We start from the raw sequence: 27,386 nt of genomic DNA on the forward strand, positions 1-27,386 counted from the left end.
CAATCAGTTTTGCAATAAAACTGAAGGAATAGACATTCAAAATTCCCCCACTTCCTCTGTGCTTTCCAGATAATCTTCAATTTCATGTCCATCCTTCATTTAACATATGTTTATTGAGCACTTATTATGTGCTAGGAACTAGGAGCTAAGCAATGAATAAGAGGGACAATGTACTTATTGTGTATTCCCATGAGGGAGATATATTCTCATCAAATAATTTATAAGTGTGACAATTATTCGGAGAAAGAAGTAGCTAATGAAATGGGACCAAAACCCAAAGCAACCCAACCTCATTTGGGAGGCCATGAAGGAAATGACATTTGAGCTGAAGCCTAAGGGATAAGTAAAATTTCCCTTGGCACAGTGGAAAACAAAGAGTATTCTAAGGTACAAAGACTCAGAGAAAAGAGAGGATCTAGTACATTTTGGGAACTGGAAGTTCATTGTGATTCAGGAAAAGGAAAATGACAGGGATGGGGTTAAAGAGCTAGTCAGGAGCCTGATCATGAAGTAGTTTGCCCAGGATTATGGAATTTAAGGGTTTATTCGAGGACATTATCAAAATTGATTCAGCTGGAGAAGTTAAGAGAGGCCACAGAGAGACTGGCTACCTGTTATAAGTCAGTCATTCAAAGGCAAATTTTATTTTGTCTAATGGGTTTTGTTCACATGGACCAACAAAAACACCGTGCCCCACAATGCTCATGAACTATAAAGCACTGATCTGCCATGTCTCCTACCAACTTCTTTCATCAGCTGCTCCCCAGTGTTTCAGAACTTGACGTCCACTTTGGGATGTATGACAGATAATTTTATCACCTAGTAGGACATCATCCTCATTTCCAGCTCATGCATTGAAAACACAGTTGACAATTAACATACCTGCTGTCCAAAGCAACCCTTCAGAAGATTTTCAGAAGAAAAAAATAAGCATCCAAAGTTAACCATTTCTCTTAATATTCTTTGGTAGATAGGTGATTATTAATCAAAGCAAACAAAACACAGATGCAGTTTTTTGGGTTTTTTTTTTTTCAGACTGTGAGGTGCTGAGAGACCAGGTCACAGAAATGTCAGCTATGAAAGAAATACCTAATGAATATGTACATGGCTTCAAACAGGAAATAATTGCTCTGAAATTAAAAGTTAGAGATTCTGACTTGACCTCTGAACCGCATGCAGTGGGAAGTTTATCACTAGAAAGTTAGAGGGAGAGATGTGATTGTGAAGCCCAGACTAACCGAAATGTGGGCAAGTAATTGATTATCTGCAAGCCTCAGTTTCTTTATCTGGAGAGTGGGAATGCTAATGCCTACTTCAGGGAACTGACAGGACAAGTAGAAATAAAGTGAGCAGTCAGCCTTGCATGGTATCTGGCGTGTTGTGGGTGCTTCACAAATAACCATTCTTAGCTTTACTTTTGGCTTAAACCTATAAGAAGTTTTAAATGATCCTGCTGCTTTTAACTAACGATTTTCCCACCTGTTCGGTCCTTAGCATAGCAATCATTTCTTCTAAACAACCCAAATTTTTATCTATAATAGGACCAACCAAAACTCTCTTAGAACTTCTATTTCAGCACATTCTTACATTCAAAACTTCAATTCATCAAAGATATTTTCCATTAAGCTTAGTGTATTTTTAGCATTTAAAGTTTTCATTCTTCGAGAACTTTTCATTCATACATGGTCTCTGGAATACCTCTTTATTAATCAAAATATTTGCTTAACCAGAATTGAAAATCCCATATTCCAAGCATGTTTTGGATTGAAGCAGATTTTTTTTTAATAAACTTATTTGTCCATTTCTGCTCCTTAGTAGTATATAATCTTAGATTAATTAACCCTTGACCTCAGTTTACTGAACTGTGAAATGGGAATAATAATAAACCCTATATCATATGCTATTGTTAGAATTAAATGAGAAAATGTTCTATGCCTGGAATAGAGTAAGCATTCACTACTTGTTAGATATTGTTATTACCGTGGTTATGTCTCTGAGTATTAGAATCAGTTATTCAGCCACTAATTTAAATAACTGCTATATGTACATTACTGAGCTAGAGTTGTAAATATGAAAAGATGTTTAAAAAGACTTTATCTTTGTTATCTGGAAGTTACTACCTAGAGTGCATACAGCAGAAGGAACTTTTGAGATTTTCTGGTTCAGTGTTTCCAGTGATGTGCTCAGTTTCTACCTGCTGTTGAAAGCCAATTCTCTGCATCTCTTCCCATCTCCTCATTTAGTGATATCACATTGGTAGCTTAAAACTGACCGTGGTAGAGGAATTTGCACCACTGAAATCGGCAAAGGCTACCAACCAGGGCGGTGGTTTCTTCTTCTCTCCTTCTTTCTGCTTCTCCACAGCCTTTGTATTAGTATATCACTGAGTATTTTCCAAGCATGTGCTACACGGTACCTAAGAAGATGTCAGATACTACAACTCAGCATTAAATAACACTAATCACATTGTACAGTTATTCTCTTTTTCATATTCTTTCTTATCCTTATATCAAGCAGAAAGGTTCCATTGAGTGCTTATCTCTTACACTTCTCTAAAATTTAAGATCTTCATGTGTAACAGAGAGAGAGAGAGAGAAAGAGAGAGAGAGAGGGCAGGCCCCCAGGCTCAGCACTCTCAGGAGGCAGCCATGTCTACCTAGAATGTAATTATTTTATGTATATTATATTTATTTTCACCTTCTCTTATTAAGAGTAATGTTGATTTCCATTTATGGTAGTGATATAAAGTTTCCTTTCATAATTAAGTGTTTAAAAAGTGAGCCAATTTAAAGAATATTAAGTAAATAAATGTAATATAGATGGCATATGGGCAATAGCCAAAATCAAAAAGGCAGCATTGATGCCAGAAGTTTGGAAAGTTGCAATACATTCTAAACGACCCAGTTTGCAGTTGTATAAACTGAGACAGGGGGAGAAAAATGACTTGAACAGCTCATTTGGTCACAGAATCCAGACCTGTTTTCTCATCCATTTGTTTGTTTCCCCCTCTCTTTGTCTGAGATGAAGGCGGGGGTTAGTGGGGAGAGAAAAAAACCTTTCCACTGTGTAGCAGATCTAAGTTGACTATGATGGACAAGTTGCTGCTGACAGCAGAGATGTAAACAATCTATACCCTCAAGTTCAGGCTGAGAAGGGTGAGGCATCGGGAGTGACAGGTGATCCTTCACGCAGAAATATCGCTATTCAGTAATGAAAACACAGCCCTCATTGCCCAGCACCAAGGCCATGCAGAAACCAGGGACACAAGTAAACATAGCCCTTGGCCTCCTGGAGCTTTTGTTCTATTGGACTTCTTGGTATTGAGAGCTGTTTAAAAGGCAAAGCAAAACCTGAAAATGCCAGAGGTGGGAAGAAGCCTCCACTTATCATCAAATTTAAATAAGTCTTTGTGCTTGCTTAGAGATTTTTAAAACTTAAAACGTTCCAATTTGTACGTCTGAGTTTCTTCTAAAATGAATGTGTGCCATGCAGACAAATGGAAAAGCAGTAGTGTTGTTAAAAGGGGAAACCCTGGTGTCCAAGGGACCGTGTTTACATGCCAGCTCCATTATGCCACCAGCTGTGGGTCTTTTAGGACGTTGTTAAACCTCTCTGAGCCTCAGTTTCCTCACTTGTAAATGACAATGATCACCTTGTCCATCATTGTGAGGGTTAATTACTTAAAAATTGCTTAGCCTTATGCCAGGCAAAACGTGCAACCATTGTTAAGTCTTAGCAACATTAAAAGGGTGAGTCTGAAGGAGTCCATGAGCCTTGCAGAAATCCTCTCTGGGAATAAGAAGTTGGGACAGAAATGAGGGAAACTGGAAAGAAAAACAGGTCTACTTCAATCGGGCATCTGTTCGGAAGCCCCAGGGGGGAAGAGAGATGAGAACATACACTTCCTGGACTCAGTCTCAGAGCACAGTACCCTGAGCAACGGGAGATGTGAACAATTCTCCTCGTTAATGAGCCTGCAGCTCCTAATCGGTGCATGGAACAGAATGCTTTTGCTTAATAGAGATCATTTCCCTGCCTCTTGCCCAACTCCCCAGCAGTGCCAGCAGCTCTTTGTTTAATGAAAGGTAGGGACTTTGAGTAGTGTGGTGGGAAGGGCTGTAGGAGGCATTATTACCCTCATTACTATGATAATAGTTTAATCACAATCAATATTTATGAACATGCACAGAAGCCATGCAATCAACCAGCAGCTCTGCAACTCACGGTTTTCGTGTTCTTGCCTAAGGACACTTTCCAGGAAAGCCTAGGCTCTCTCCCACCTCCCCTCAGCCCCTCTGAAGCTCTACAGTGGCCCTCAGTGGTCTTTTTAGAATATCTATGATCATTTCATTGATAATTATATGTGAGGTCTTATTCATGGTAATAAGTATATATCATCATAATATAATACTTTTTGTTTTCAAAATACTTTCACAGTCATCATTTGGATTTTATCTTCAGACTTTGGTAAATTATCTTGTGAAAAAGGTAGGGCAGTATAGGAGGCAGCATAATACAGTAGTGGATCCTTTAAAGTCAGACCCACTAGGGTTCAGATCCTAGCTCTACCACTTCTTAACTGTGTTCTCTGGGGAAAACAACTTAACCTCTCTGAGCCACAGTTTGTTTGTAAAATGAGATGACAGGTTCTTACAAGAATTGAATAAGGCAGTGTAAGTCAGGCATTCAATCGTTGGCAAATGCATCCATATTTTTATGTGACTATATATCAAGTATTTTTACGTTGTCTATGAGAAAGCAAAACAATTGCTTTTCCTAAAGTCACATGGCCAATAGCTGAGAGAGTAAGAGTGAGCATCCAGACTTGGAATCCAAATTCTCTTTCTATTACCTGAAATTTTTTTTAATGCTCATTCCATTTAACACTGGCAACTTAGGGGAAGCTTATTTTAAAACATTTCGATGCTTAACTCTCTTCTTTCAAATATGAATCAAATTTTGAAAGCCAGTGATCATTTTTCTAAGCAACGGCCATCTGGCGAGCTACCCATAAAAGATTTTTGATGTCACAATTCCCACATCTGTAAAAACAGGATTTATAAACTCTGGCTCTCCTAAAAAGGAAAGTGATAGAAGCTGGGCGTCTATGTAACATCTACATGGTGCTTACGTGGGCATAGCACTTCACAGTTGGCCGGAAATGCCATTGATCTTTGGCAAGCAATGAGGACATTTCAGCCCCTCCAGTGACAGAGCTCTGAGAATTCTTCATGTTGTCTATGATTCCAGATATACTTCAAGGGTTGTGTTTTTCTCCAGTCTTCGGAAAGTGTTGGAAGGGGCTTTCACTGTAATTGTCACTTGGCCCCAAGCAGGAGCCACTGAGGTTTGCTCAGGCTCACCCGCACACACAGTCCCAGTACATCCACCCACTGGCACATTCTGTCTCCCCCAAGCAGTCGGTCCCTCAGTTGGCACTTGCAATTTATTCTTCCTCCCAAGATGCACTTAGAGCATCCAGATTATGTGTTGAGGGAGATTTTTGCTAGGTTTTGCTTATGCCTTTGTAGAGGACATATCGCAGAATCCTAATTTCAGTCAAGAAATAACCGTGGAAAAGATACACTCTTCCTGCAAAATTCCTTTCTCTACTAGAATGTTAAAAATTCTAATACTTGTTTTGTTCTTTTTTCAATAATTTTTCATAAAGAAAATACATATAGGTGGTTAAAAGATAAAATAGTACAGAAACACTCGTAATAACAATTGTTTTAAAAGCATCATTTTTCTGTCCTGCCCATTTCCACCCTCAATTTCTTACCCCAGAAGGGACCCTTTGAAACAATTTTTTTGTTTATCTACTATTCTTAAATTTATTGCTATAGAGATTTACCTCCTACTGTAATAGTTAGAGCTTTAGCCCACTTAACCATCTTCCACTTCTCTTCTTCCCTCCTCCTGTTACAGTTGTAACATTGTTCCATTATGTATATTGCTCTTCTTGGCACTCCTATAACTTTAAATTATATCCATCCACCTTTAGTTCTTGTTTTATCCACAAGATGAGGCTATGGACACCCATGCCCTTTTCCTTACCCTGCTTTACCCTCCAATTGATCTCTTGTTCTAACATGGGAATGGAATGACAATCTCTTCATTCTTATCATTTAAAAATGTAACAACCTAAATTTATGAATGTCTCCTAAGTCTAGACCAGCGCTGTCCAATAGACCTTTCTGCAGTGATGGAAATATCCTGTATTTGAACTATCCAATATAATAGCCACTAGCAACATGTGGTTCATGAGTGCTTGAAATGTGGCTAGTACCACTAAAAAGTTGAATTTTTAACTGTATTTTGTCTTAATTCATAAATTTAAATCGCCACATGTAGCTGTTGGATCATGCAGAGTGAGACTAAGCTTAATATACAAGTCCGATTATATAGAACAGCCTGATTTTCCAGAAGAAATGGCAGTAGTAACTGACACGTAATTCTTACCATGCCCTAAAAACCATTGTAGGAACTCAGTTAACAACCCAACAATTTTCTGATGAGTACTATTACCCCCATTTAGTAGATGAAGAAAGTGAGGCATGGAAAAGTTAAATAAGTTGTCTCCTAAATGCTAGAGCTAGAAATTTTGGCCCCATGTGATCCAATTCTAGACCCCACTTCCCTATACTGCCTCTAACCCCCATTAGAAATTCTCACATACTTTTTTAGATACTGTTTATCGGTGATGTGGTCACTGCTCCTTTCAAGTTATTGGACAGAGCGATGCTTATCGCAGGGGCTACATGCGCTTAGATGTAAACCCTGCCCGTTTCATTTCTACCACAAAAGGAGAGCATGAAACTGGTGGCTGAGTGAGGATATGGGCAAATCAGCAGAGGAGTGTACCGCCCAATCACAGAAAGCCTGTTCCTTTGGCCTAGTAATCCCAACCAGAGTGGTATAGCAGCTAGCAGGCACTGAGGGTTCGCCATGTTCTTTCATTATGCCCCTTTCTGTATATCATCTCCATCAATCTTTTCAACATCCCAAAGAGTTACAGATGAGGAGGCTACAAGTAAAGGGCGCTGGGGAATATGAAATGAGGTGGTACATGAGAAACACTAAAAACAGTGCCTGGCATAGAGTAAATACTCAACATATGCTGCCTATTGTAATCCTTTTATCTCTTTGCCAAGTCTACCTACCCACTGGACCAGGCTACATTGTCTGGTACCTGTGTGAATGGTCTTTATTTATCTCTAATGTTTTTTTCCTTTTCCCTGTTACTACAGTTTTTTTTTCCTAAAGCCTCATTTCCAGATCTCTCATTAATACTAAAATAGTAATAGCCTTTTATTTTATCGCTAGTGTATTTATAACCTTTCCAAGGTGTGGGAAGTGTTTCCTATCCCACATTCTAACTAGAACCTGCCTCGTACACCAGCCAATAGTCACAGACTTTTTTTTTTTTTAATTCCGGAAGAAATCTGGAGAAAACAATTAGCCTGGCACCCTAGTATAATAGATAAGAACATGAGGCCAACAGTTAGGCAGAGATCAGTAAACTAGGTGATGGTCAAATAAGGATTAGAAATTTGTATTTTGTGATTCTTCTGCCACCTCACTGTCTCCCATTTAAGTCATGTTCTAGTCCAGAAGTCAGAAAGGACCAGTGAGTAAATATTTGACTTTACAAGCTATATGGTCCCTACCACAGCTACTCAACCTCTGCCCCCATAACATGAAAGCAACTGTACACAAGATGTAAATAAATGGATGTGGCCATGTTCCAGTAAAACTTTATTTATGGACACTGAAATGTCAATATTCTGTCATTTTCACATGTCAGAAAATATTATTCTTCTTTTGATTTTCTTTCAACCATTTAAAAATGCAAAAGCCATTCTTAGCTCGTGGGCCATTCAAACACAAGCAAGAGGTTAGATTTGGTCCCAAGGGCCATAGTTGGTCCACTCTTATTCTGGTCTATTAACTATAGATGGGAACACATTTGTCAACTTCCAGCTAACCACAAGTGAACTAAACACTAGTAATAATATTAGCTAATGCTTCTTGAGATCTTACTGTGTACCAGGCATTGCATTGAGCACTTTATATAATAACCCGTTCGGCCTCACAAGAATACTCTGAAGAAGATACTGTTGCTATCCTCATTTTGAAAGTGATATTAGAAGCTGTGGGATGGTAAATGTTTTTCTCAAGCTCATTCAACTAGTAAGTGATGGAGCATAATTAAAACCAAGATATGTCTGACCCAAAGCCCCTATACGTCCCACAAAGTAGGCTCCCCTTCTCCTAGATCCCAGGTGGTTGGTAGGAAAGAAATAGATTTAGAATGACACATCATTTTCAGAATATCAACAACTTGATGCAGTAAAAGGACTCTGCACCTTGTAACCAGACCTGGGCTTGTATTCCAGCTCTACCACTTACTGGTTCACCTCTTGAGAGTTGCCTAACCTCTCTGAGGCTCAACATCCTCATCTGTGAATCAGAGATGGTGAAATGAGACTTCTAATGGTCTACAATGATAGTTAATTGAGTTAATTATAGACAAAGTACTTCAGGTGTCCCCAATCCACCTTGTGCATGGCCTGTTAGGAACCAGGCCACACAGCAGGAGATGAGCAGCAGGTGAGCTAGCAAAGCTTCATCTGTATTTGCAGCTGCTCCTAGCATCACTGTCTCAGCTCCACCTCAGATCATCAGGCATTAGATTCTCATAGGAGCATCGGTCCCTGGTGCCAAAAAGGTTAGGGACCGCTGAGATTCTTAGCACAGTGCTTCGTATGTGCTCAATAAATGCCATTAAGTGAAAATCAGGTTGCTTATTAATGTCTTTATAGCCAGGAAACTCAGGAATGACCAAATCCTGTCCTAGACCATCTATGGCCTCCTCACAGTGTCCTCCAGAGAACTACATGCAATGGATAAAGTTGGGGAAATATAACAGTAACACCTTCTTGAATGTCTTGGTTACCTACTGCTGCATAACACACTATGGCAAAATTAGTGGCTTAAAACAGTCCTGCTATACTGCTCACAATTTTGTGAGTTAGGAATTTAGGAAGACCTTTGCTAGAAGATTCTTTGGTACCATGTGGCACTGACTGAGGTCACTCACTTGGATGCATCCAGCGAGAGCCTGAACTGGGCTGGGGCTGACTGTTGATACCTTGATGTGTCTCCATGTGGCTTCTTTTTCCCCATACGGGGTCTCATCCTGCCGATCTTCTCCACATGGCTTGGCTTCTCGCAACATGGTAGTCCCAGCTCAGTTGCACTTACATGGCAGCTGGCTTTCAAGAGTGAGGAAGTGGAAGCTGCCAGCCCTAAGACTAGGCTCAGAACTGGCATGGAGTCCCCCATCCCCCCAGCATATTCTGTTGGTAAAAGCAGTCACAGGTCAGCCCAGACTCAAGGGGGATGGAGGAATAGACTTCGGTTCTCAATGAGAGAGTGGCATGCCCACACAAGTAGCAAATAATTGATGGCAAGCATCTTTGGAAACAAGCTATCAGGTTGTGAACTGGCGTTTGGGTCCACACTTCAATGCAGAGACCTCTAGAAGCTATGTTGGTCTCCAGGGATCTATTTCTAAGAAGTTAGGCCTGAGGAGCCAGAGAGGTATAGAAAGAAAGTCAGTCTAAATCATAACCTTGCACAGGGCCATAAAAGAAGAGCTGAGTTAGACCACCAGGCCTCTTACTGCAGGTAAGTCGCACGCTCTTACCTGAAGCATTGTAACCGTGAAAAAGAAGCATCATACTTGTGTGCAGATATGTAAGGTTGACTGACCCCACCCACTAGCGAACACAGCCCAGTCTGTACCCTGGAACCTGACCAATCAAACCAGTCTCTTTGGAAATGAAAGGAAAAGAGAATGCAAAAATAATAGCCAACACTTTTTGAATACATGCTGTGTGCTAGGCCCTTTGCAAAGGTTTTTACATATAGGAACTTGTTTAATCCTTTGCATGCACTAAATGAATAGAGGTCGAATGCTTAGAATAGTGTCCTACACGTGCTAAGCACCTAAGAAATCTGACTTTTTAAATTAATAATTTATACCCGCCATATGAGGCGGTATTATTGTCATTATATCTATTTTCCAAGAAGGAAGCTGATGGTTAGAGAGGTTAATTACCTGGCCCACAGCTGGTGAGTGACGGAACCGCATGCCAACCCAGGCATCTGAATCCTGACCCCAAGCTCTTACTTCTGCACTGTAGTAGTGCCCGGAGTGGAGTGAAACGAGAGATGCTTTAAGCTCTTCTCATAGAGGCAACAAATATATCCTTTGAATTTATAGTGCCTGACTGCACTTTTTAAATTAGCCCTTTAAGAGAGTTAAACTTAAAAATCAACTTCAAAAAAACTGGGAATCTGTACCCTGGGCACTAGTAAAGAGTTATTTTTACTGAGCCCCTCTTATATACCAGGCAGTGCAGACACTGAGGAGAGAGTTCTTATTCCTCATAAAGCCTACATTCTAGACATGAGGATGATGAGAGACAATAAAATTCAACTAATAGAGATAAAATTATTATATGGATGGCAGTAGCACTAATATTTTTACATCCTAACTGCCTCGCTCTCAAAAAAAGAAGGAAAAATCCAGATCTATAGGTTAGGAAAGTGGAGAACAGGGCAAAATAACATCATTATTCTGGCAGCAGAAATTTCAAAAGCCGAACGTCGAAGTCCATTTTGTTAGCCTCTCGAGATGGTGGTGTGGTCGGCAGTTTCTAGGCAAAAGCAGAGAAATCAGCTCAGAGCTCTTGTGAAGTCAAACAGGCAGGGGTGGAGTCAGCTCGTGCAGAGAATAAATTGTTTCCTTGGTTGATTTTTTTTAAGAGGCCATGGGGAGAAAGGAGAGCTCAGGCAGTCACTAATGCAGTGGTATCTGTTCAGACTTCTTTTTTCTTCCATCTTTGAGTCTTACCCACCAGATTTCTGTTTGCAAAAAGGGCTTAATCCACTTTTTTTTTTGTCTGTGCATTGATTTAATAGTATCAAACCCTGAGGTCCTCATAGTCTGCACCTGGGTTGCTTTTTCCCCTAATGAAGCAAGAGAAGTGGTTTAAGCCCCTGCCGTGCTCCCTATCAAAGCTTCACAATGATTAACTCAGGTTCCCTTATTAGGACCGGGTAGAAGAAAATCCCTTAGTCATCAGCGTTGTGAAAATCCCGGAATGGTGAGTGTTCAATGAAAAGATTACCTTGGGCACCTGAAAAATAATGGAAGGGCTCAATAGAGAAACCATTAAGCCTGTCTACATACGCTAAGTCGGGTGGAGGGTCGAGGTAATTAGCTGGGACATTCAGGCCAGAGAAACTGTTTTGGACCTTCTGCCCTGTCTGAGTCAGCACAGATAATTATTCAAATCCCTCATACATTTTTCCTGGAGAAGCCGTTTTAGGTTGTGTACACACACACACACACACACACACACACACACACGAAATATGACTGGTCAATAAAATTGTTTTGATAGTGGTCTTTTTTTTTTTTTTGATTTAATAGTGGGCACCTTAGGGGATGGGAGGTCCAAAGCTGTAACTTATTAGCTGTGTAACATTATTAAGCCAAGTTGCTTCATCGCTCTTAGCCTCAGTTTCTTCAGCTGTAAAACGGGAATGTTAATAGGACAACTCCCTCCTCAAAAGGTTGATGTGAAGATTAAGTATAACAAATGCAACATTCCTAACTCATCACCTGGCAAATCATAAGCACTCAAGAAGTGTTACTTATAGTTTTCAGCTTTCGGATGAATATGACTCATTCTGAGTGTTTGGAAAGACCGCAGTTAGAGATTATCTCTGAAAGAGGCCAGGAATCGTGGAGCAAACGCCTTCATCTACAGATCCTAATGTGGTACCTTATACACAATAAATGCTCTGCTTCAAGGATGTGGAAACATCTTGTCTCCTGACCTTCATCCTTGGTCCCCACAGGTTCTCCTAATTTGTCTCCTTTTCTAAACTCTTTTCCCAGAACTGGTTCTATCTGGGAGACTGGGGCGGGTGGCTCATGGATACTGCCAGGGAAGAGGTATTCTTTGTTCCACCAGAGGGGATGTGAGAAAGCAGGGGGTCTCAGGAAATGAAATCACAGTTCTTGCCTCTCCTTTGAAAGGAGCTGAGTGCCTGCTTAGGGTGCCAAACCAGGTGTCTGGAGCAAACCCCTCTCCCTCACCCTAATCTCCTGTGCCCAGGGCACGTGGCTTGATCCCAGAGAGCACTGGGTATGTGTCATTGAATTTCACAGAGCACTGGCCTGGGGAACTGCATCCTCAGCTCAGTCTAAGCTCAGCCATCCTGAGGTAGGCAACAGAGGTCTTTGGTGTCTGCCTCAGCATCTCAAGGACAAGTTCTACAGGGCATAGGATGTTCTCAGAATTGGCAGAGAGTATGCCAGACTGAAAATCCACCTGCTGTTAACCTGGGAAGTTTCCAGCATCCTTTTTTTTTATGGCAAGAAGTCGCCTAAAATATGGTCTAGAGGTGGTGGCGGGGCGGGGGGAGTGAAACTGACTATCACCACTGCCACCAGGACTAGGAGCATGTGCTTTATCTGCACCAGTAAGCCAGTATTTCCAGTAATCACGATAATAACAGGTACGTTTTACCATGTACCCAGCACTGTTCTACACACTCAGCTGGATTACCTCACTCAGTTCACACAGCATCCCTTTGAGCAGCATTATTATTGTCCCATTTGCAGAGGAGGCTCAGAGAAGTTAAGCAACCAAGCTAGAAAATAGCAAAACCAGAGTTTTAACTCAGCCAGTCTTGAACCCATCCTCTTGGTCACTTCACTAGGAAGATTTCTTTTAAAGTTTAAAAAAAAGAAAGAAAATCACACACACACACTTTTGGGAACCATTGCTGGGAAAAATATATAATAAAAGAATTTTATAAAATAGGTAATACTTTTCAAGAAATTTATATTTTATTCATCAAAACATCTATGTATAATGGGAAAATAGTCTTGTGTAGATCATTAAGTCCTGTTGTTTATTTGATCTAGAGACAGACTGTGCCTGCTGTGCACTTGAATTTCTCACCCTTGACGACAATTTCAAAGCCTTAGTGGGATGGAAGGATCTGGTCCTTCCTCTGTACTTAGACATATTTCTACAGATACTTAAAAGAAACATGCTTAAAGGTAGCACTGTTGGCATTTGGCAGGAAATTGTTCCAGGGATCAGCGTTCTGATCCTGCTTCTGCCAGTTTATTCACTCTGCTATATCTCACCATGTCTGCTATAAAATGAAGGCCACACACACACACACACACACACACACACACACACACAAAACAGAACCGATGACAGCTTCCTACCACCTAAGGAGACTAGCATCAAAGAACAGGAACTAGAGGTAACCTCTCACATAGCATCCTACATAGCCTCTGCTGGAGCTACCTTATCAAGGAGGTTTCAACCAGCATGTGTGGCCAGTGCCTTGCTGGACTGAGATAGCTGTTTCCACCTTCTTCTGGGGCTCTGTGATTTTACTCATTCGTCCTGATTCTATGCTGTGGAGCAGGGGTCCCCAACCCCCGCCCCCTTGCCACTCCCCAGCACTAGCATCACTGCCTCAGGTCCACCTCAAATCACCAGGCATTAGATTCTCATAGGAGCCCCAGTCCCTGTTGCCAAAAAGATTGGGGACCGCTGCTCTAGAGCCACCATGAACAGGTTCAGTCCATCTGCACTGAAGCTCCTTAATGAACTACATGAAGATTATCATTTTCTGTGCTATTAGCCCTTTTCCAGCGAGATGCCTCTGCTTTCACTCTCCTTATGGACAACACTTCCAGACTCCCCTGTGTCCTTATCATCAACTTCCTTCTTAAAGTTCAATGGCCAGAACCAAAACTGATACACCACAAGTTTCTAAATAATAATAGGACCACAATTTACTCTGCACTATTTTTCTTGTTATTATGGGATGGGAGGAAGATCAATAAGACTATGTGCAAGTCAGCAGTTATCAGATTTAAAAAAACAACGAGCCTAACGAACTGAAGACACATGTAGGAGAGTGGATGTTTTTCATTCATGACATAGAGGCTGTTTTATCTTTTCAAACTGCCTTGAAAGGAACAGGATTTGACTGGTGTCATTCTCTGGATTGGAACTGCATGTTAGTGGTAAATGGAGAGTAGGCGTGTTTAAAGGTTGATCATTTCAGCTGTAGCAAAACTCCTACCAACTGCCAAGTACCAACTCTACAGAGCAAAGGAATCAATTTCTAGCTGAGAATTATTTTGCCAGCACATACTCTGACCACTGATGTTTGAATTCCTCATACTTTGCTATCATTCTTTGCTCCACAGCATAGAATCAGGACGTATCATTGAGGAGACCAGGAGTTCCAAAGGAAAAATTGGGGCTCATGGGTCCTGGCTTCTCTGTCTTCTGGCTGAGATCATTAGCAAATAAATTCTTAAATTCTATAGGTTTTAGTGTTCTCAATTGTAAATAGAAATGATTCATAGCTCCCATTTTTCAGGGTGGCTTAAAGAAGAAACTGTATATAAAAGTGCTTTGCAAAGTGGAAAACGTCCTATAAGTATTAGACTTTAATATAAATGGGGGAGATTTGAAAGAAAGGAAAGTCAATTTCCTGCCCAGATGAAATTCTGGAACAGGAAATGGGGTTTAAATCATTTAATAAAAATATTAATTGTGCAAAATCTGGAATGCTTTTCTCAAATCCTTTTAATGTCCCAGAGTGGTATATTTCACCCACCTGTCTTACAACTCTGTGGCTTTCGGTGGCTTCTCAATCTAGACATTCCTCTGCTTATTCTTCAACCATCCTGAAGTCAGAACAGGTCACTAGCTTTCTCTCCTTCCTCCTTTCTATCAATTTTTCCTAAGTGCCCCTTCTAAGCCAAGTTCCAAGTGAGTCATGACATCTGTGAGCAAGCCATGACATTCGGTGGGAGACAGACATTGCACAAAAAATTACTGACTTGCAATGGCAATCAGTGCTGCAAAGAAAAAGTGTAGGTTTCTAGGGTAGTTTGTAACTGAAGAATCTGGGCACTGACGGTTGATTCCAGAAGATAGAATGCATTGCTCCCTCAATAATTAACCAATGTGTGTTCAGCCCTATAAAGTTTCTCATATGTTTTTTATTTTTGCTTGACCAGGTTCTCAACCCTTCAAAGTACAGTATTATCACCCTGTTGTAGAAATCTAGAAACCAAGGCTAAGGTATCGAAGTGATTATCCTACGGTCAACTGGTTCTGTCACTTACAGAACTTGTGACTCTAAGTCCTAGGTGCTTTCCACTCCCACCCTTTCGGCTTGTTGGCTTCTCTTCCTTGGGAATTGATATTTTGAAAAGTAGCTTTGGGAAAGAGGCGAGAGGGAAAAATGCCCCCTGGATACTTTCCTGAGAGATATGTGAGTAGAGGTTGTGATTCCCAATGAAGATGTCCGCCAAAAGGCAAGAATAAGCTTCCCTGAATTGTGAAATGACGTCCTAGCTGCAGTCTTTGTGGGTTGCCAATAAAACTGGAAACACTTTCTGACCCCAAATGTAGCTCCTCGGTCTTACCTGTGCCTAGAAGAACAAGTGTGACCAAATGTGAGTCAAAATGAAACACAGAATATCAGACATTCTTCCATAGATTTTATTCTGCAAACCCAACTGTTCATTGACTTTACACAGCACCCAGAGCCCACCCAGGTTTGCTTATGAATTGCTCATCTTAGCTACCATTTGTTCCATGCTCACTATATCCCAGGACTTTGTGTGCATTCACCCTTACAACGACACACTGAACTAGACACTAGTAGTATCTCCATTTCGTGGATGATGCAACTGAGGCACAGAGATGTGAAGTAACTTGCTTAAGGTCATACAGCTTGCAAGTTGAAGAGCCAGGATTTGAACTGAGGTCTGACCTTAAATTTCATGCTTCCAAACACTATACTCTGCTGCCTTCCCTCCCCAAAAACTGAAATGAAATTTCATAACCACTTCCTGTACTTCCCTTCCGGGTTTTTTAGCATTTAAAACCGAGAGACACAACAGCACTGTTGGGATCATTTTGAAAGGCTCTGGTACCCTCCCAACTCCCACCTACAGCCACCCATTTCCTTGTGAGTTGAGGAGACCCACCTACCACATCCCCTCTTCTTGAAGAGTTAACTGACACTGAGAACTAAAGAATTCAATTAGGACTAACCTGCAGCCAAATTACACAAAGACCCAAGCAAGGTACAAGAAATAACACCTGCTTTAGTTGCTTTTCTACACTAGTGAGTCCTCTACTCATCAGTTGGGGCTTAGCTATAGTCATTTTTCTCCCTTTTAAAGGGAGGAAGGAGAATGCAAAACTCCTATGCCAGTTACAGAATCTCAGTCAGTGAAACACTCTCTCTCTCTCTCTCTTTCTCTGTCTCTCTCTCTCTCTCTCCCCCTCCCTCCCTCCCCCCATCCCACCCCACTCTCTGCCAGTGACTATGGCTTATGGAAAAAAATAACAAACAGATTTTATTTTTTAGTACCTTACTATGTTTCCTGGTCAGCTCCATGTGCCAGCATATTGTTTTAACTGTGATACTGATACAGCATTGAGCTGTGAACAATGAAACATAAACACGAGTCTCACTTCCATCCTCTTCTTTCCTCCTTAGGTGAAGGCAGCTTCCAAATATGTGGATGTACCTGTGAGTATTTGAAAATTGTTTCTGTGGGGGAGTTTTTTTGGTTTGGTTTTTTGTTTTGCTTTGTTTTGTTTTGTTTTGCTTTCATGAGAATTTTGATGGTGCTGTTTTCATTAGTTGTTGCTAAATTATATATTCCTGAATTGAATCGCCAGAAAGAGGGAAGCCAAAAATATTTCGTGGTAAAATTGTTATCAGATGAGAAGAGGGTATGCTTTCTTCTATCAGGAAAAGAAGTCTTCTGTGAGGGTAAATCCATTTCACTTTTATTTTTATTTTCATTGGTCTCTTTGACATATTTCATCCTGTGATCACCTGCTCACCTCCTCTCCTACATGTACACCTTGGAAGTAGAGCCATGAGCTAGGAATTCGCACAAGGGTGCCAGTATTTTTTGAAAACAAATAAATTCCGAATTTGTTCATTTGGGGGTCAATTCTGCAATTGTTTTAAGGAAACCTTACAAAACTGCTTATAATTAGTGCAGACCTCATTAATGAAGAGAGCTCTCAAAGTTCACAGATAAAGCACTTGAAGTTGCCCAAAATTTACATTTAAATTGAGGTTAAGTACTACACATGAATGCTAGAATGTGGGATTACCTGTGATAAACCAGGATACATTTATAGATAGACTTTGCCCTGCCTATTAGCAAAATAAAATTGGAGAGATTTAAATATATTACAATAAAGGGAAAAAGAAAATGATTCTGTTTCTCCATTTCTAACAAAAGAGGTATGAGTCTATTATAAAATATTAAATTTAGAGAGCTTATCTCAACAGCCACCAAGGGCCTGGTACTGAACGTTTCTCATTCTGAACGTGGTTAAGTACCCTCCTTGTTCAAATACTTATTTGTTAAAATTTGTTTTTTTTCTAAAAGGATTTATATTAACATTTAAATTCATTTCCCCAGAAAGTTAAGTGTGTAATAGTTTATTGGCTTATTTCTCAAAGGATGGCAAAACGGAAAATTGGAATGAAATTAGCATTAACATATATTTTGTTTGTTTAATGAAAGAATGTACAATCAATAATTATGCTTTGAATTTATATAATATTTCTTATCGAGGGACCTCAGACTCCTTCACATAGATAGTCCTTATAATGGAGAAGAGAAAAAGCTCACAAAACTGCAGTAAGGAGAGAAGTTAAGTAATTTATTTTCCCAAGCCCCAAAATACAAACTTTCGGTTCACAGGGAGCAAACTACTTAAGTTCCCTGGGCCTGTTTCTCCATCGTTAAAAGAGAGATAATAATACCCAAGTCACGGGTTTGCTCTGCCGATTAAATGACACATGTATAGAATATTCGGCACCATACCTGGCACTCATTAGACATTTCAGCAGCAGGAGCAGGCACATGGGGGTGGGGGACGGGGGTGATGCCCACACTATTGCACAGAAGTAGGAGTTGGGGAATGAATTTGCTGGCATCAGCCCTGGCCTGTGCTGGTCTTCAACAGTAATAGAAATGGAAATTCTAGGCTCCCAAAGGTCTGGTGGCTGAGGTCTGTTTTCTGGAGGCCTCAAAGCATAGGGGAAATCTCACCAGCAAAGGTAGAACAGGTGACCAAATGGAAAGAAATTCAATGGGGTAATCGGTACTTGCAACTGAAGTTGGCATTTGAGGGAGGTCAAAAAAGTCAAATATTGACAATTTCATGTAGTGCAACCTAATTCCTACAAGCCAAGTTCAGATTTATTGTAAAGAAAAAAAAAAGGTTGGAGGGCAGGTGGAATGGGCTCTGAATCAACATGAAAGGTACCCTGATCAGTAGTCAGCCCATGTTTATGGATGAATTATGTTGTATTAGAAGACTTGCTTGCTGTGGGGAAACAAGATGAGTTAGCAGAGTTTCCACCCTCTAGCGAGGCAGAAGAAAATGATGCGGCACGTCCAAAAATGTGGCCTATTTACCACTGATGATATACAATATGACAATGACAAAAGCCATCAAACCTTATAAAGCACTCACTGTGTCGGTCACTGTTCTAAGCACTGTATGTTTAGTCTTCACAACAACCCCACTTTAAAGATGAGAAAACTGAGGCCCAGAGAGGTCTCACAGTAGGTAAGCGGCAGAGCTGATTTAAACCAATGCTTTTAAACACTATACCATCTGCAAAATTTTAGTGCATAGACAAACATCTGTATTTGGATAATTGAGTAATTATTTTAGTTTTGGAGAAACTATGATTAGCTCATCAAATCCATGATTTCACCAATTTTTATGGCTTAGGACAAAGCTAAGCTGTAAAATTAAGTTTAGATTATATTTCACAGCAAATAACAGTAATAATATAATAAATGTTTTAGTAAATAAATAAGTTTAAAGAAAGTAATAGTATATAATACACATACGTACTATACGTACATTGTTTATATGTTCTCAAAACGATGCTATGAGCGGGGTAATAGTTTTATCCTGTTTCACGGCTGAGGAATCTGGGGGAGGTCAAGTAGCATGCTGAAGGTCTCCTGGCGAGTAAATAGGAGAGTGAACATTCAAGTGCCAGCAGTTCGGCTATATAGATAGAGCCTGCTGGCACTGGCTCCCAGGAGTCAGTTGCGTGCATTGCTTTCCAACTCTGCCTTCGGTGAGGGCACCTTGGTATCTCAAACTCAGCCGTGGAAAGTACTTGCACAATAGAAATTGGCAAGCACTGCAAATCAAGGCTTGTTGTTTGTTTTGTTCTGTTGTTTTGGTTTTTTGTTTTGAAGAGCCAGTTCACCAGCAATCCTGTGACTATCACCTATTAAATCAGTCGTCCTCAAACCAGAATGTGCAGTGGTAATACTTGGCAAGGTTTTTTGGGTTCTTTTGTTTTGTTTTATTTTTTGTTTTGTTTTGTTTTGTTTTGTTTTGTTTTGTTTTGTTTTAATAGAGATTTCCAGCCCTTTGCCTCCAGCGATTCTGATTCAGTATTTCTGGGATGGAGCCTGGAAAGCTTTCTAAAAAAGCTCTCCATGAGATTCGGATATGTGATGCAAGTTTGAGAACCGACGGACTCAGTGATTTGCGACCTTGGCTGCATATTGGAAACACCTGGGGAGCTTTTTACACATAGTAGTATCAGGTTGCTTGCCAAATTAAAACAATTTCTGGGGTGTGAGATCTAGGCATCATTATTTTTTAAAGCTTCCCAGGTCCTTCTCATTTGCAACCAGGTTTAAGAAACGTTGGATAAAGCTATCTTTCAAGTTGTTTCTAGCTCAGGAGACTCTGAGTTCATTTGTGTTGCCGTGTGAGATTTTGGCAAATGGTTTGTTAGTTTAGTTCTGTATGGGAACTAGTAGTTAGTTACCTTAGAGACTTGTCTCAATTATCCACAATAATGGTGGGAAGCACTATTACTATCCATTCAAAACGTTGCATAGTCCCAAAGCATATCTGTCTTAGATGTAGTATTTGACCCTTTGGTAAATGTAGCAGGTTGCATTCCTACTTAGAACTTGCTTAGGATCCTGAAAATCTGAATTTATTTTCTCAAGCTCAGAATTATCCTGGTAGGAGCAAGCTAATATTAAAATGTCCTATTGCTCCTAAGCCACAGAGTAGCTCCTTTACAAATGATGTCTTCCACATGTGGATGGACTTAACTATACAATAATTTATTTATCTATTGTTTGTATCATGTGTTTTCTAAGCTCTACATCCTATTCCATCAGTCTGTCCAAGTTAAATTTAAAATAAACAATGTAATTGTGGGATATTAGAAACCATTGCCTAAAGTTTTTCCCTATATTTAGATAGCAATGTGGTTTAAAGCCTAATTTATCTAATAGCATCTATCATTTAGCCAAGAATATTTTTCCATCTATAACCACAAGTTAGCTTGTTTGTATGCTATAGTAATAATTCTTGAAGATAAGTAGGGAGCTATTATTAATTCCGTTTTACAGATGATATAACTAAGGCCCAGAGAAATTTAAATGATTTTCACAAGTTCCAATTTGTGGGGATCCAATAAAAATCCATATACAGTTAAGTCCTCACTTAACATCATCGATAAGTTCTTGGAAACTGTGACTTTCAGCGAAATGACCATATAATGAAATTAATTTTACCACAGGCTAATTGATGTAAACAGGAGTTAAGCTCCTATGGCATCTCATCCAAGTTATTCGAGGACCTACTATGGTGTGACCTAAACATTTAAAAAAGGAGGTGGGATGGGGGTTATTTGGTCATGGAACTGTTTATTCAGCAAATATTTACTGAGCACCTACTATGTGCTCATTGTTCTATGCACTGAGGACACAATAGACCACATAAAGTCCCTGTATTCATGAGCTTCTGTTCTAGTAGGCTAAGACAGACAAAAACCAACAAATAAACTTATAGTACAATTTCAGATTTTGGTAAGTGTTATGAAGAAAAATTAAGAGTCAAAAGATAAGAATCATGGAGTTTCTTAACTACCTGGCGGGAGATGAACCATACTTTTTTTTTTTTTAATTTAAAGTTTTTAAAAGTTAAATGCCCAATTGAGGACAGCAAATTTAGAGAAAAGAGAAGTGGTGAAAATAACCATTATTGTAGATCACTGTTTCTAACATTACAAGTTACTGATAGGTCTGCGAACTTGTCTTTGGGTCTTAGCTCTAAGATGGCTGCATGTGTCCAGGAAAAGGCCACATCTGCCACAAGCATCACTAGGGAAGAAATGGAAACAATAATAATAAGTTTCTCAAGCACCCAGGTAGGGGTCCCTATCCCCACAGAGAATGCCCTTTGATATGCGGCTGCCAAAGGGAGAGAAGGAGAGAGGTGCCAATTTAGATCTGATAGCTATCACTTACATCTCATTGGAGAATCTCTATTGTTTTGTATCATAAAACTGCAACAATTATAGGACCATCACAGAACCTGTTCAATCCATTCACTGAAAATTGCTTGAAAGTGTAACAGTTGACTACTGTGGCATTGGGTTGTCCTCATTGTTTTTCAAATTAATACCTTGTCATTGTTTCAGCAGGTGTTAAGAAATGTTACTAGCATCCCAGGGGCCAAGCATTGGCCCTTTGCTTGATAATTGTTTGCTTTGTATCAGGAAAAAAAAAAAATACAGTCCTACTGTTTCCAAACCTTCCTCATTTTCACCCTGGAAATTACACAGAAGTGTTAACTAACTTCAATTTGCAGTGCCTGACAGTCACGTCTTGTAGAGAAATGATACTTTGTGATCTAAGGTAAATCACAGTAATGAAAACTAATATTTTTAGTTATTAGCAAACATACATATCTACTGTGGAAATTTAAGGGGTTTGTGGCAGCTCTCCTAATGACCCATATTATAGTGTTTTAATAGGTTTCTTTGGAGATAACTTTGATTGCAACATCTCAAGCAGTGTGCATTCTGAGTTTCTTTTTTTTTCCCTTACGATAAATCATTTCCTATCTACTAGATGAAGTACCTGCTTACCTTTCCAGAAAATCTAATTTATTTAAATATTAAATGCTTCCCCCTCCTTCCTTTTTTTAATCCTCTGACTGTAAGGCTACACAGGGAAGCAAAGACAAATGGTTGACTATCTCCTCTGAGTAAACTGATTAGGAAATACTACGTACTCAGGTTAAACTACCCCCCAAAATGTGACTTGTGTAGGAGGGGGCGTAGATTGAACTGCATACGATTTCTTTATTTAGCATTTTCCCGATGTTTTAAAAAGGAAAAAGGGATGGGGAAGGCTGTCACCTTTCTAACGTTATATTAAGGACAGACAGTGGAAGACAGAGTATGTTTGGGTATTCTTAAATGGGGGGATCAATCCAAAGGAAAGCCAGACAATGTCTCTGGGTTATCCAGTGAATATTTATTCATTAGAATATCATGCCAGAAAAAAAATTAATGGTAGAAAAAAATATCTATAAAACCCTGTAATCCCAACTCCCTTCTTAGCCAGGTTTCATTTTTGAAAAGAGCAGACAGTTCAAATATCAGTTCCTACCAATCGAGGCTGTGGATGGCTGTCCTGTAGCCTGTGGATAGCTTCAGACTCCAGCAAGGCAGTGAGGGGTTGGGAGAGTAAAATGCACGGGTAACAAAGGAGGAGTCGCTGTCTGGAAATTTCATTTTCATGTTTTCCTGTTTCTTTGCAGAAACCCGGGATGGACGTGGCCGACGCCTATGTGACTTTCGTCCGCCACTCTCAGGATGTCCTTCGTGATAAGGTCAATGAGGAGATGTATATAGAAAGGTTATTTGATGTAAGTAAATGCCTTCTCCTCCTTGCAGACCAAGGAGGAGAGCCTCCAAAATGTGACAAAATAAGAGACAGGAGGATAAGTCACATTTTGAGAACATGGATTGGTCCCGATTCAAACAAAAATCTTTTCCTCTCCCTCTGCCTTAGGCTCTTATCTGTCGTGTGTCTGTTCTGAACCCCTCTGGTGTGGCCGTGTCTCAGTCCCAATCTGTGTGATATGTAGGACGGCGCACAGCCTCTCAGCAAGCACGAAGCTTGTGAGGCAGCTTTCTCTAACTGGCAAAGACCTTTCTTGGTCATGGTTCTCCTCCTTGCAATCTGGCCTTGCTTTAGGGAGATATTCTCATCTGGGAGGCTGAGGCCAGCTGCCTTTCCTGGGGGTGGTACCTCCCTGACACCAGCTGTGGCATGCAGATGTGCATAAATGTTGCATTGTTATCATTTCAAAGAGGATTCCGGTTTTGGAAGACTAGAAATCCTTACTTAGCCCTGGGTTTTGGCAAACGCTTACGTTAGAGTTGCTGGGTCAATTGTCATTCTAAACTGAAGTGCCCCCTGCCCACTCACCCACATGAAAATTTGGGAAAAGCAGCCAGTGCACAAAGAGCAAGTACACCAGGCTGCCAGACCCAGACTGAATTTCAGAAAACCCAGATTTCCAAGGGTTAATAGTTACCAAGCAATCTTATTTCCACCGTGACTACATCTGCACTTCCAAAGCAAGCCACTGAGGCAAAAAAAAAAAAAAAAAAGGAATCTGTTTCGGTCTCCTATCACCCACCTCTTTCAAGCCAAAGCAGATGGGGCTGCCTAATTTAGCCAGATATTCTGCTTCAAGTTTCTACCGAATTTGCCAGTGTAGACCCGGCCAGAGTGCATGGAAGCTGACGTACTTGTCTCCGTGTGGCTCTCATTGTGCAGCCTATTTCTGTCTCGTGAAGCGTGAGCTCCTCCGGTCCAGGTTTCCGTATTTTTAGTGCCAGCCCGAACATTAATGTTTTGGTCTACTATGGAATCCGTGTTTCTATATTTTTTCTGTGATTGTGTTCAGCAATTTACATTGAGTTTGTGTGTATGTGTGTTTTTGTTCCATAGCTAAGTGAGCTCATTGTTGGCACCGCTTATGATATTGCAGCTTCTGACTTTTATATGCTTTGTCTTCCAGCTCATTTGCTCTCCTTGTTTGTTGAAAAGGCTCCTTTCTTTTTTCTTTCCCAATCATCCCCTTTCTGTGCTCAGCATCGCTCTTTCCTCTGCATCACCTTTCTTCAAAAAAATCCTTCTTACTTTTTAATTCCCACCCGTCCCTTCTCAGATTAAAATGGAACTTATCTCTCATGTCAAATGTTTTATCACATTATATCAAGTGGCATGAATTAGAATCAAATAATCTTCCTGTGTACATCTTCTAGCATGACCCACATCCACTAAGAATGCCTCATACATGCATAAAGCTCACCAGCGAGTCTGCTCCCTTCTCTGCATGCGTGCCTTTATGGAAGTACTGAGCCTAGAATGTCTGGGGCACAATCACCCATCCAATAGGCATTGAAAACAGAGACAGGCAGCACCCTCGGGTCTGCAGTTAGGAGTGTGGACGCTCTGCCCATCTCCACTGAATTAAATTCCAAACCACAAATTTTTGAGATGCCTGTAGATTGTTCTTTTCAATGCCTACATTGCCTTTTTTTTTTCCTTTGATCGGTATCTTCTGATTCTCAATTTTGCGTGGCCCTTGCGTGCGTGTGTGTGAGTGCTCTTGTGTGAGCGTGTGTGTGATAACCTTGTGCTCTCTAAAACTTTAAAACATCTAGTAGTGAATTTGATGTTTAATCTGCAGTTTAACCTGTCTCTCCATTAACAAATAACCTATTCTTCCCTCTTTCTTTGTTTTAGTTAGAAATACAAGGGGAAATTTTTTTAAGGTAGCCTTGTTGAAGGCAGCAAGGCAAATTGTCCTCTTCTGTGACATTTTTAAAGGGAAAGTGCAACTGAATCTTTATTTTAAAAGTCGTAAGAGTACAGCTTTGGCTAGCACAGATGGTGAAACTACACTTGTCCGATTGTTGAAGAACACAGGCAAATTCAAGCCCTCTGGCCTTTAATCTGAATTAATACTAAAAAGAAATATCACTAACAATATGGTTTTCAGAAAGCAAATTATGTTTAAGGTAATTCAAAAGTTCACAAATATTTCAGTCCCTTGTTGAATTACACTGAGCAGCATAAAACTGCATCGGAAACATTGTGGCAACCCCCATAATTTAGTCTTATATTGTTTCACTTATGTTTTCCCAAAGGAATCTTAGTTACCGTCCTCTGATTATTTGATTTTAAAAGGCCTAACTATTACAACCATTCACTGAACATCGCTTCCACCCCCATGGGAAAAAATTTTGCCATAGCTTATTTAGAGATAACGAATCTCTTTGCCATTTACTTTCTTACTTTTCAAATAACTTGCTCCCTTAATTTACAGAATATTGGTGCTAGGCAACCTAATTGATGTAGTGCAAAAAAAGTTATTGAATCTGTCATAGATTTAAAACATTTGTCATTTGAAAAACCCAGAGCTTCTCAAAACGCTTCATTACCATGCCATCTCAGTAATTTAATTCAGTACTTACTGTTTTTCTATAATCTAGCAGCAAAACATCAGATTACCAACATGTTTGATTATTTTCGGCTTCTGTTTCCTCAAGCATGGTGTTTGTTTCTTTGCACTGCAAGGCTCTCATGTCCACTGAGCTAAACAAGAGAATAGGAATATTAAGGCAGAAGGGCCTGTGAAACCTGCCACCCTAAATCTCTTGCTGCAATGAACTTGTTCTGTCAACTTCATTTCTTAACGATAGGGGTCCTGGGGCAAGTTTCTAAACAATTGGCAGACATCTATTGAGAAAAACTTGTTGATCTGAGAGATTTCTCTTCCAAATTGTTGCATTTTGATAAATGGCAAAAATGAATAATAGAAAATTAGCATTTTGAATGAGGAAGAAAATCTATATCTTCGAGATTGTTTGCTGTTTGGGGGTTGTTGATTCTGACTGTTGTATCATTCTCTGGTTTTTAGTTCCTGCTGGCATCTGTCATTTAGAGACATGTTCTCAGAGTTCCTGTTGTGTTTTTAGCTGTGTTTCAAAGTCTTAGTTTTATTTACCTGATAAGTCCTTTAAGTTCTTGCTATTTAGTATTGTACTCCCTATTTTTTTTTTTTTTTTTTTTTTTTTGCCTTGTTGAGTGTGCCTTGTAGAAAAGGCTGGATGGCATTAGCGTGTGTTTGTATGTGAGAATATTTGGACTAATAGCTGGTCACCTAATGAGTGCATCGTTCGTTTTAAGCAGGCCTCTATCTCGGTACTCCCTGAGCTGGTTTCCTCTCTGCCTCGTCAGTGTACTTTTGGCTAGAATTGGGTGCTTGTGGGAGATTATCGGCAGAGCATTTGGGGCTCTATATTTGATGTTCTGCATTTTTATCTATCTTATTATGTAACTTAAGAGCAGCTTTCCAAATTCATCTTCACCAATTTTTTTAAACGGGCAATCTCTGGATTTATTGAAGAAAAATGTTTTCAGACATAATGTTGCCTAACCAGGTCTTTTAAATGCAGTGAAAGTTTCTCTGTTTGTTAATATAATTGATTTACATATCCCTTCTATAAAATACTATCAACTTTTTTGGTAATGCCTATAAGGAAAAGCTAACTAGTCCAAAATAAAGTGCCGATTGGAAAAGAAGCTTCATACCGCCTCCCATAATTTTTCAGATGTGCAGGTGTACATTTTTTATCTGCATTTCTGTAATTTTTTCCTAAAAAATGACATGCAATTGGGAACTGGTTTCAGTTGCTGCAAAATAACAGTTCATAATAATTTTTAAACCAAAGATTCAGTATAGCAAGAGAATATGTGCAATAGCAATGAATTTAAATTATATTAAAGATGCTGAATTTTTTAAAGAGAATCAGATTGCTGTTGGACTCAAGTGGAAGCGTGGCCTCCTTGAAAATTATTGCTGACTTTTAAAGAAAATATAAAAGATGGATATGAAATAATCTCCATATTCCTAAAGCAGCAACTGACAAGGAAAGCACAAACCCAAGAAATAACTCAAAGGCAGTGATTTAAAGCTTGAGTGTCCATAAATCATGCAGATGGCTTCCCCCATCCCCCGCCTTGATGATTAATTCAACATCTCCCCAAAACAAAAACATGCTTTTTGAAATTAGAGATCAGATCATCAAGACAAGCACCTAAGATTTCAAGGTCTAAACAAAAATTAATTTATTTTCTTTCCTCCTTGTACTTCTTGAAGACACAGACTGAGAAGAAAATCGGGATTAAAAGAGATGTGCTTAGGGTGAATTCATCTGCTTAAACCTCACAGGCTCAGAGATGAGTGATTAAAAAGCCATCCCACACTTGGATGGAGTCCACATTGGTGGCAGTGCACATCCTCACTGGCTTTCTTCAGGCCGTGTCATTGTGAACCAGGCCC

General features: G+C 39.9%; 1 protein-coding gene across 1 annotated transcript in view; it reads left to right on the forward strand.

Moving 5' to 3' along the window:
- Nucleotides 1-27,386, forward strand: part of CADPS (calcium dependent secretion activator) — a 445,139-nt gene that overhangs the window by 385,648 nt on the left and 32,105 nt on the right. Inside the window, 2 exon segments of the mRNA XM_039880531.1 lie at nt 16,645-16,677; nt 22,782-22,889. Coding sequence (XP_039736465.1) covers nt 16,645-16,677; nt 22,782-22,889 — 141 coding nt within the window.

The sequence above is a fragment of the Pteropus medius genome, unplaced genomic scaffold (assembly GCF_902729225.1).
Source record: "Pteropus medius unplaced genomic scaffold, Ma_sr-lr_union100, whole genome shotgun sequence".
Classification (NCBI taxonomy): Eukaryota; Metazoa; Chordata; class Mammalia; order Chiroptera; family Pteropodidae; genus Pteropus; species Pteropus medius.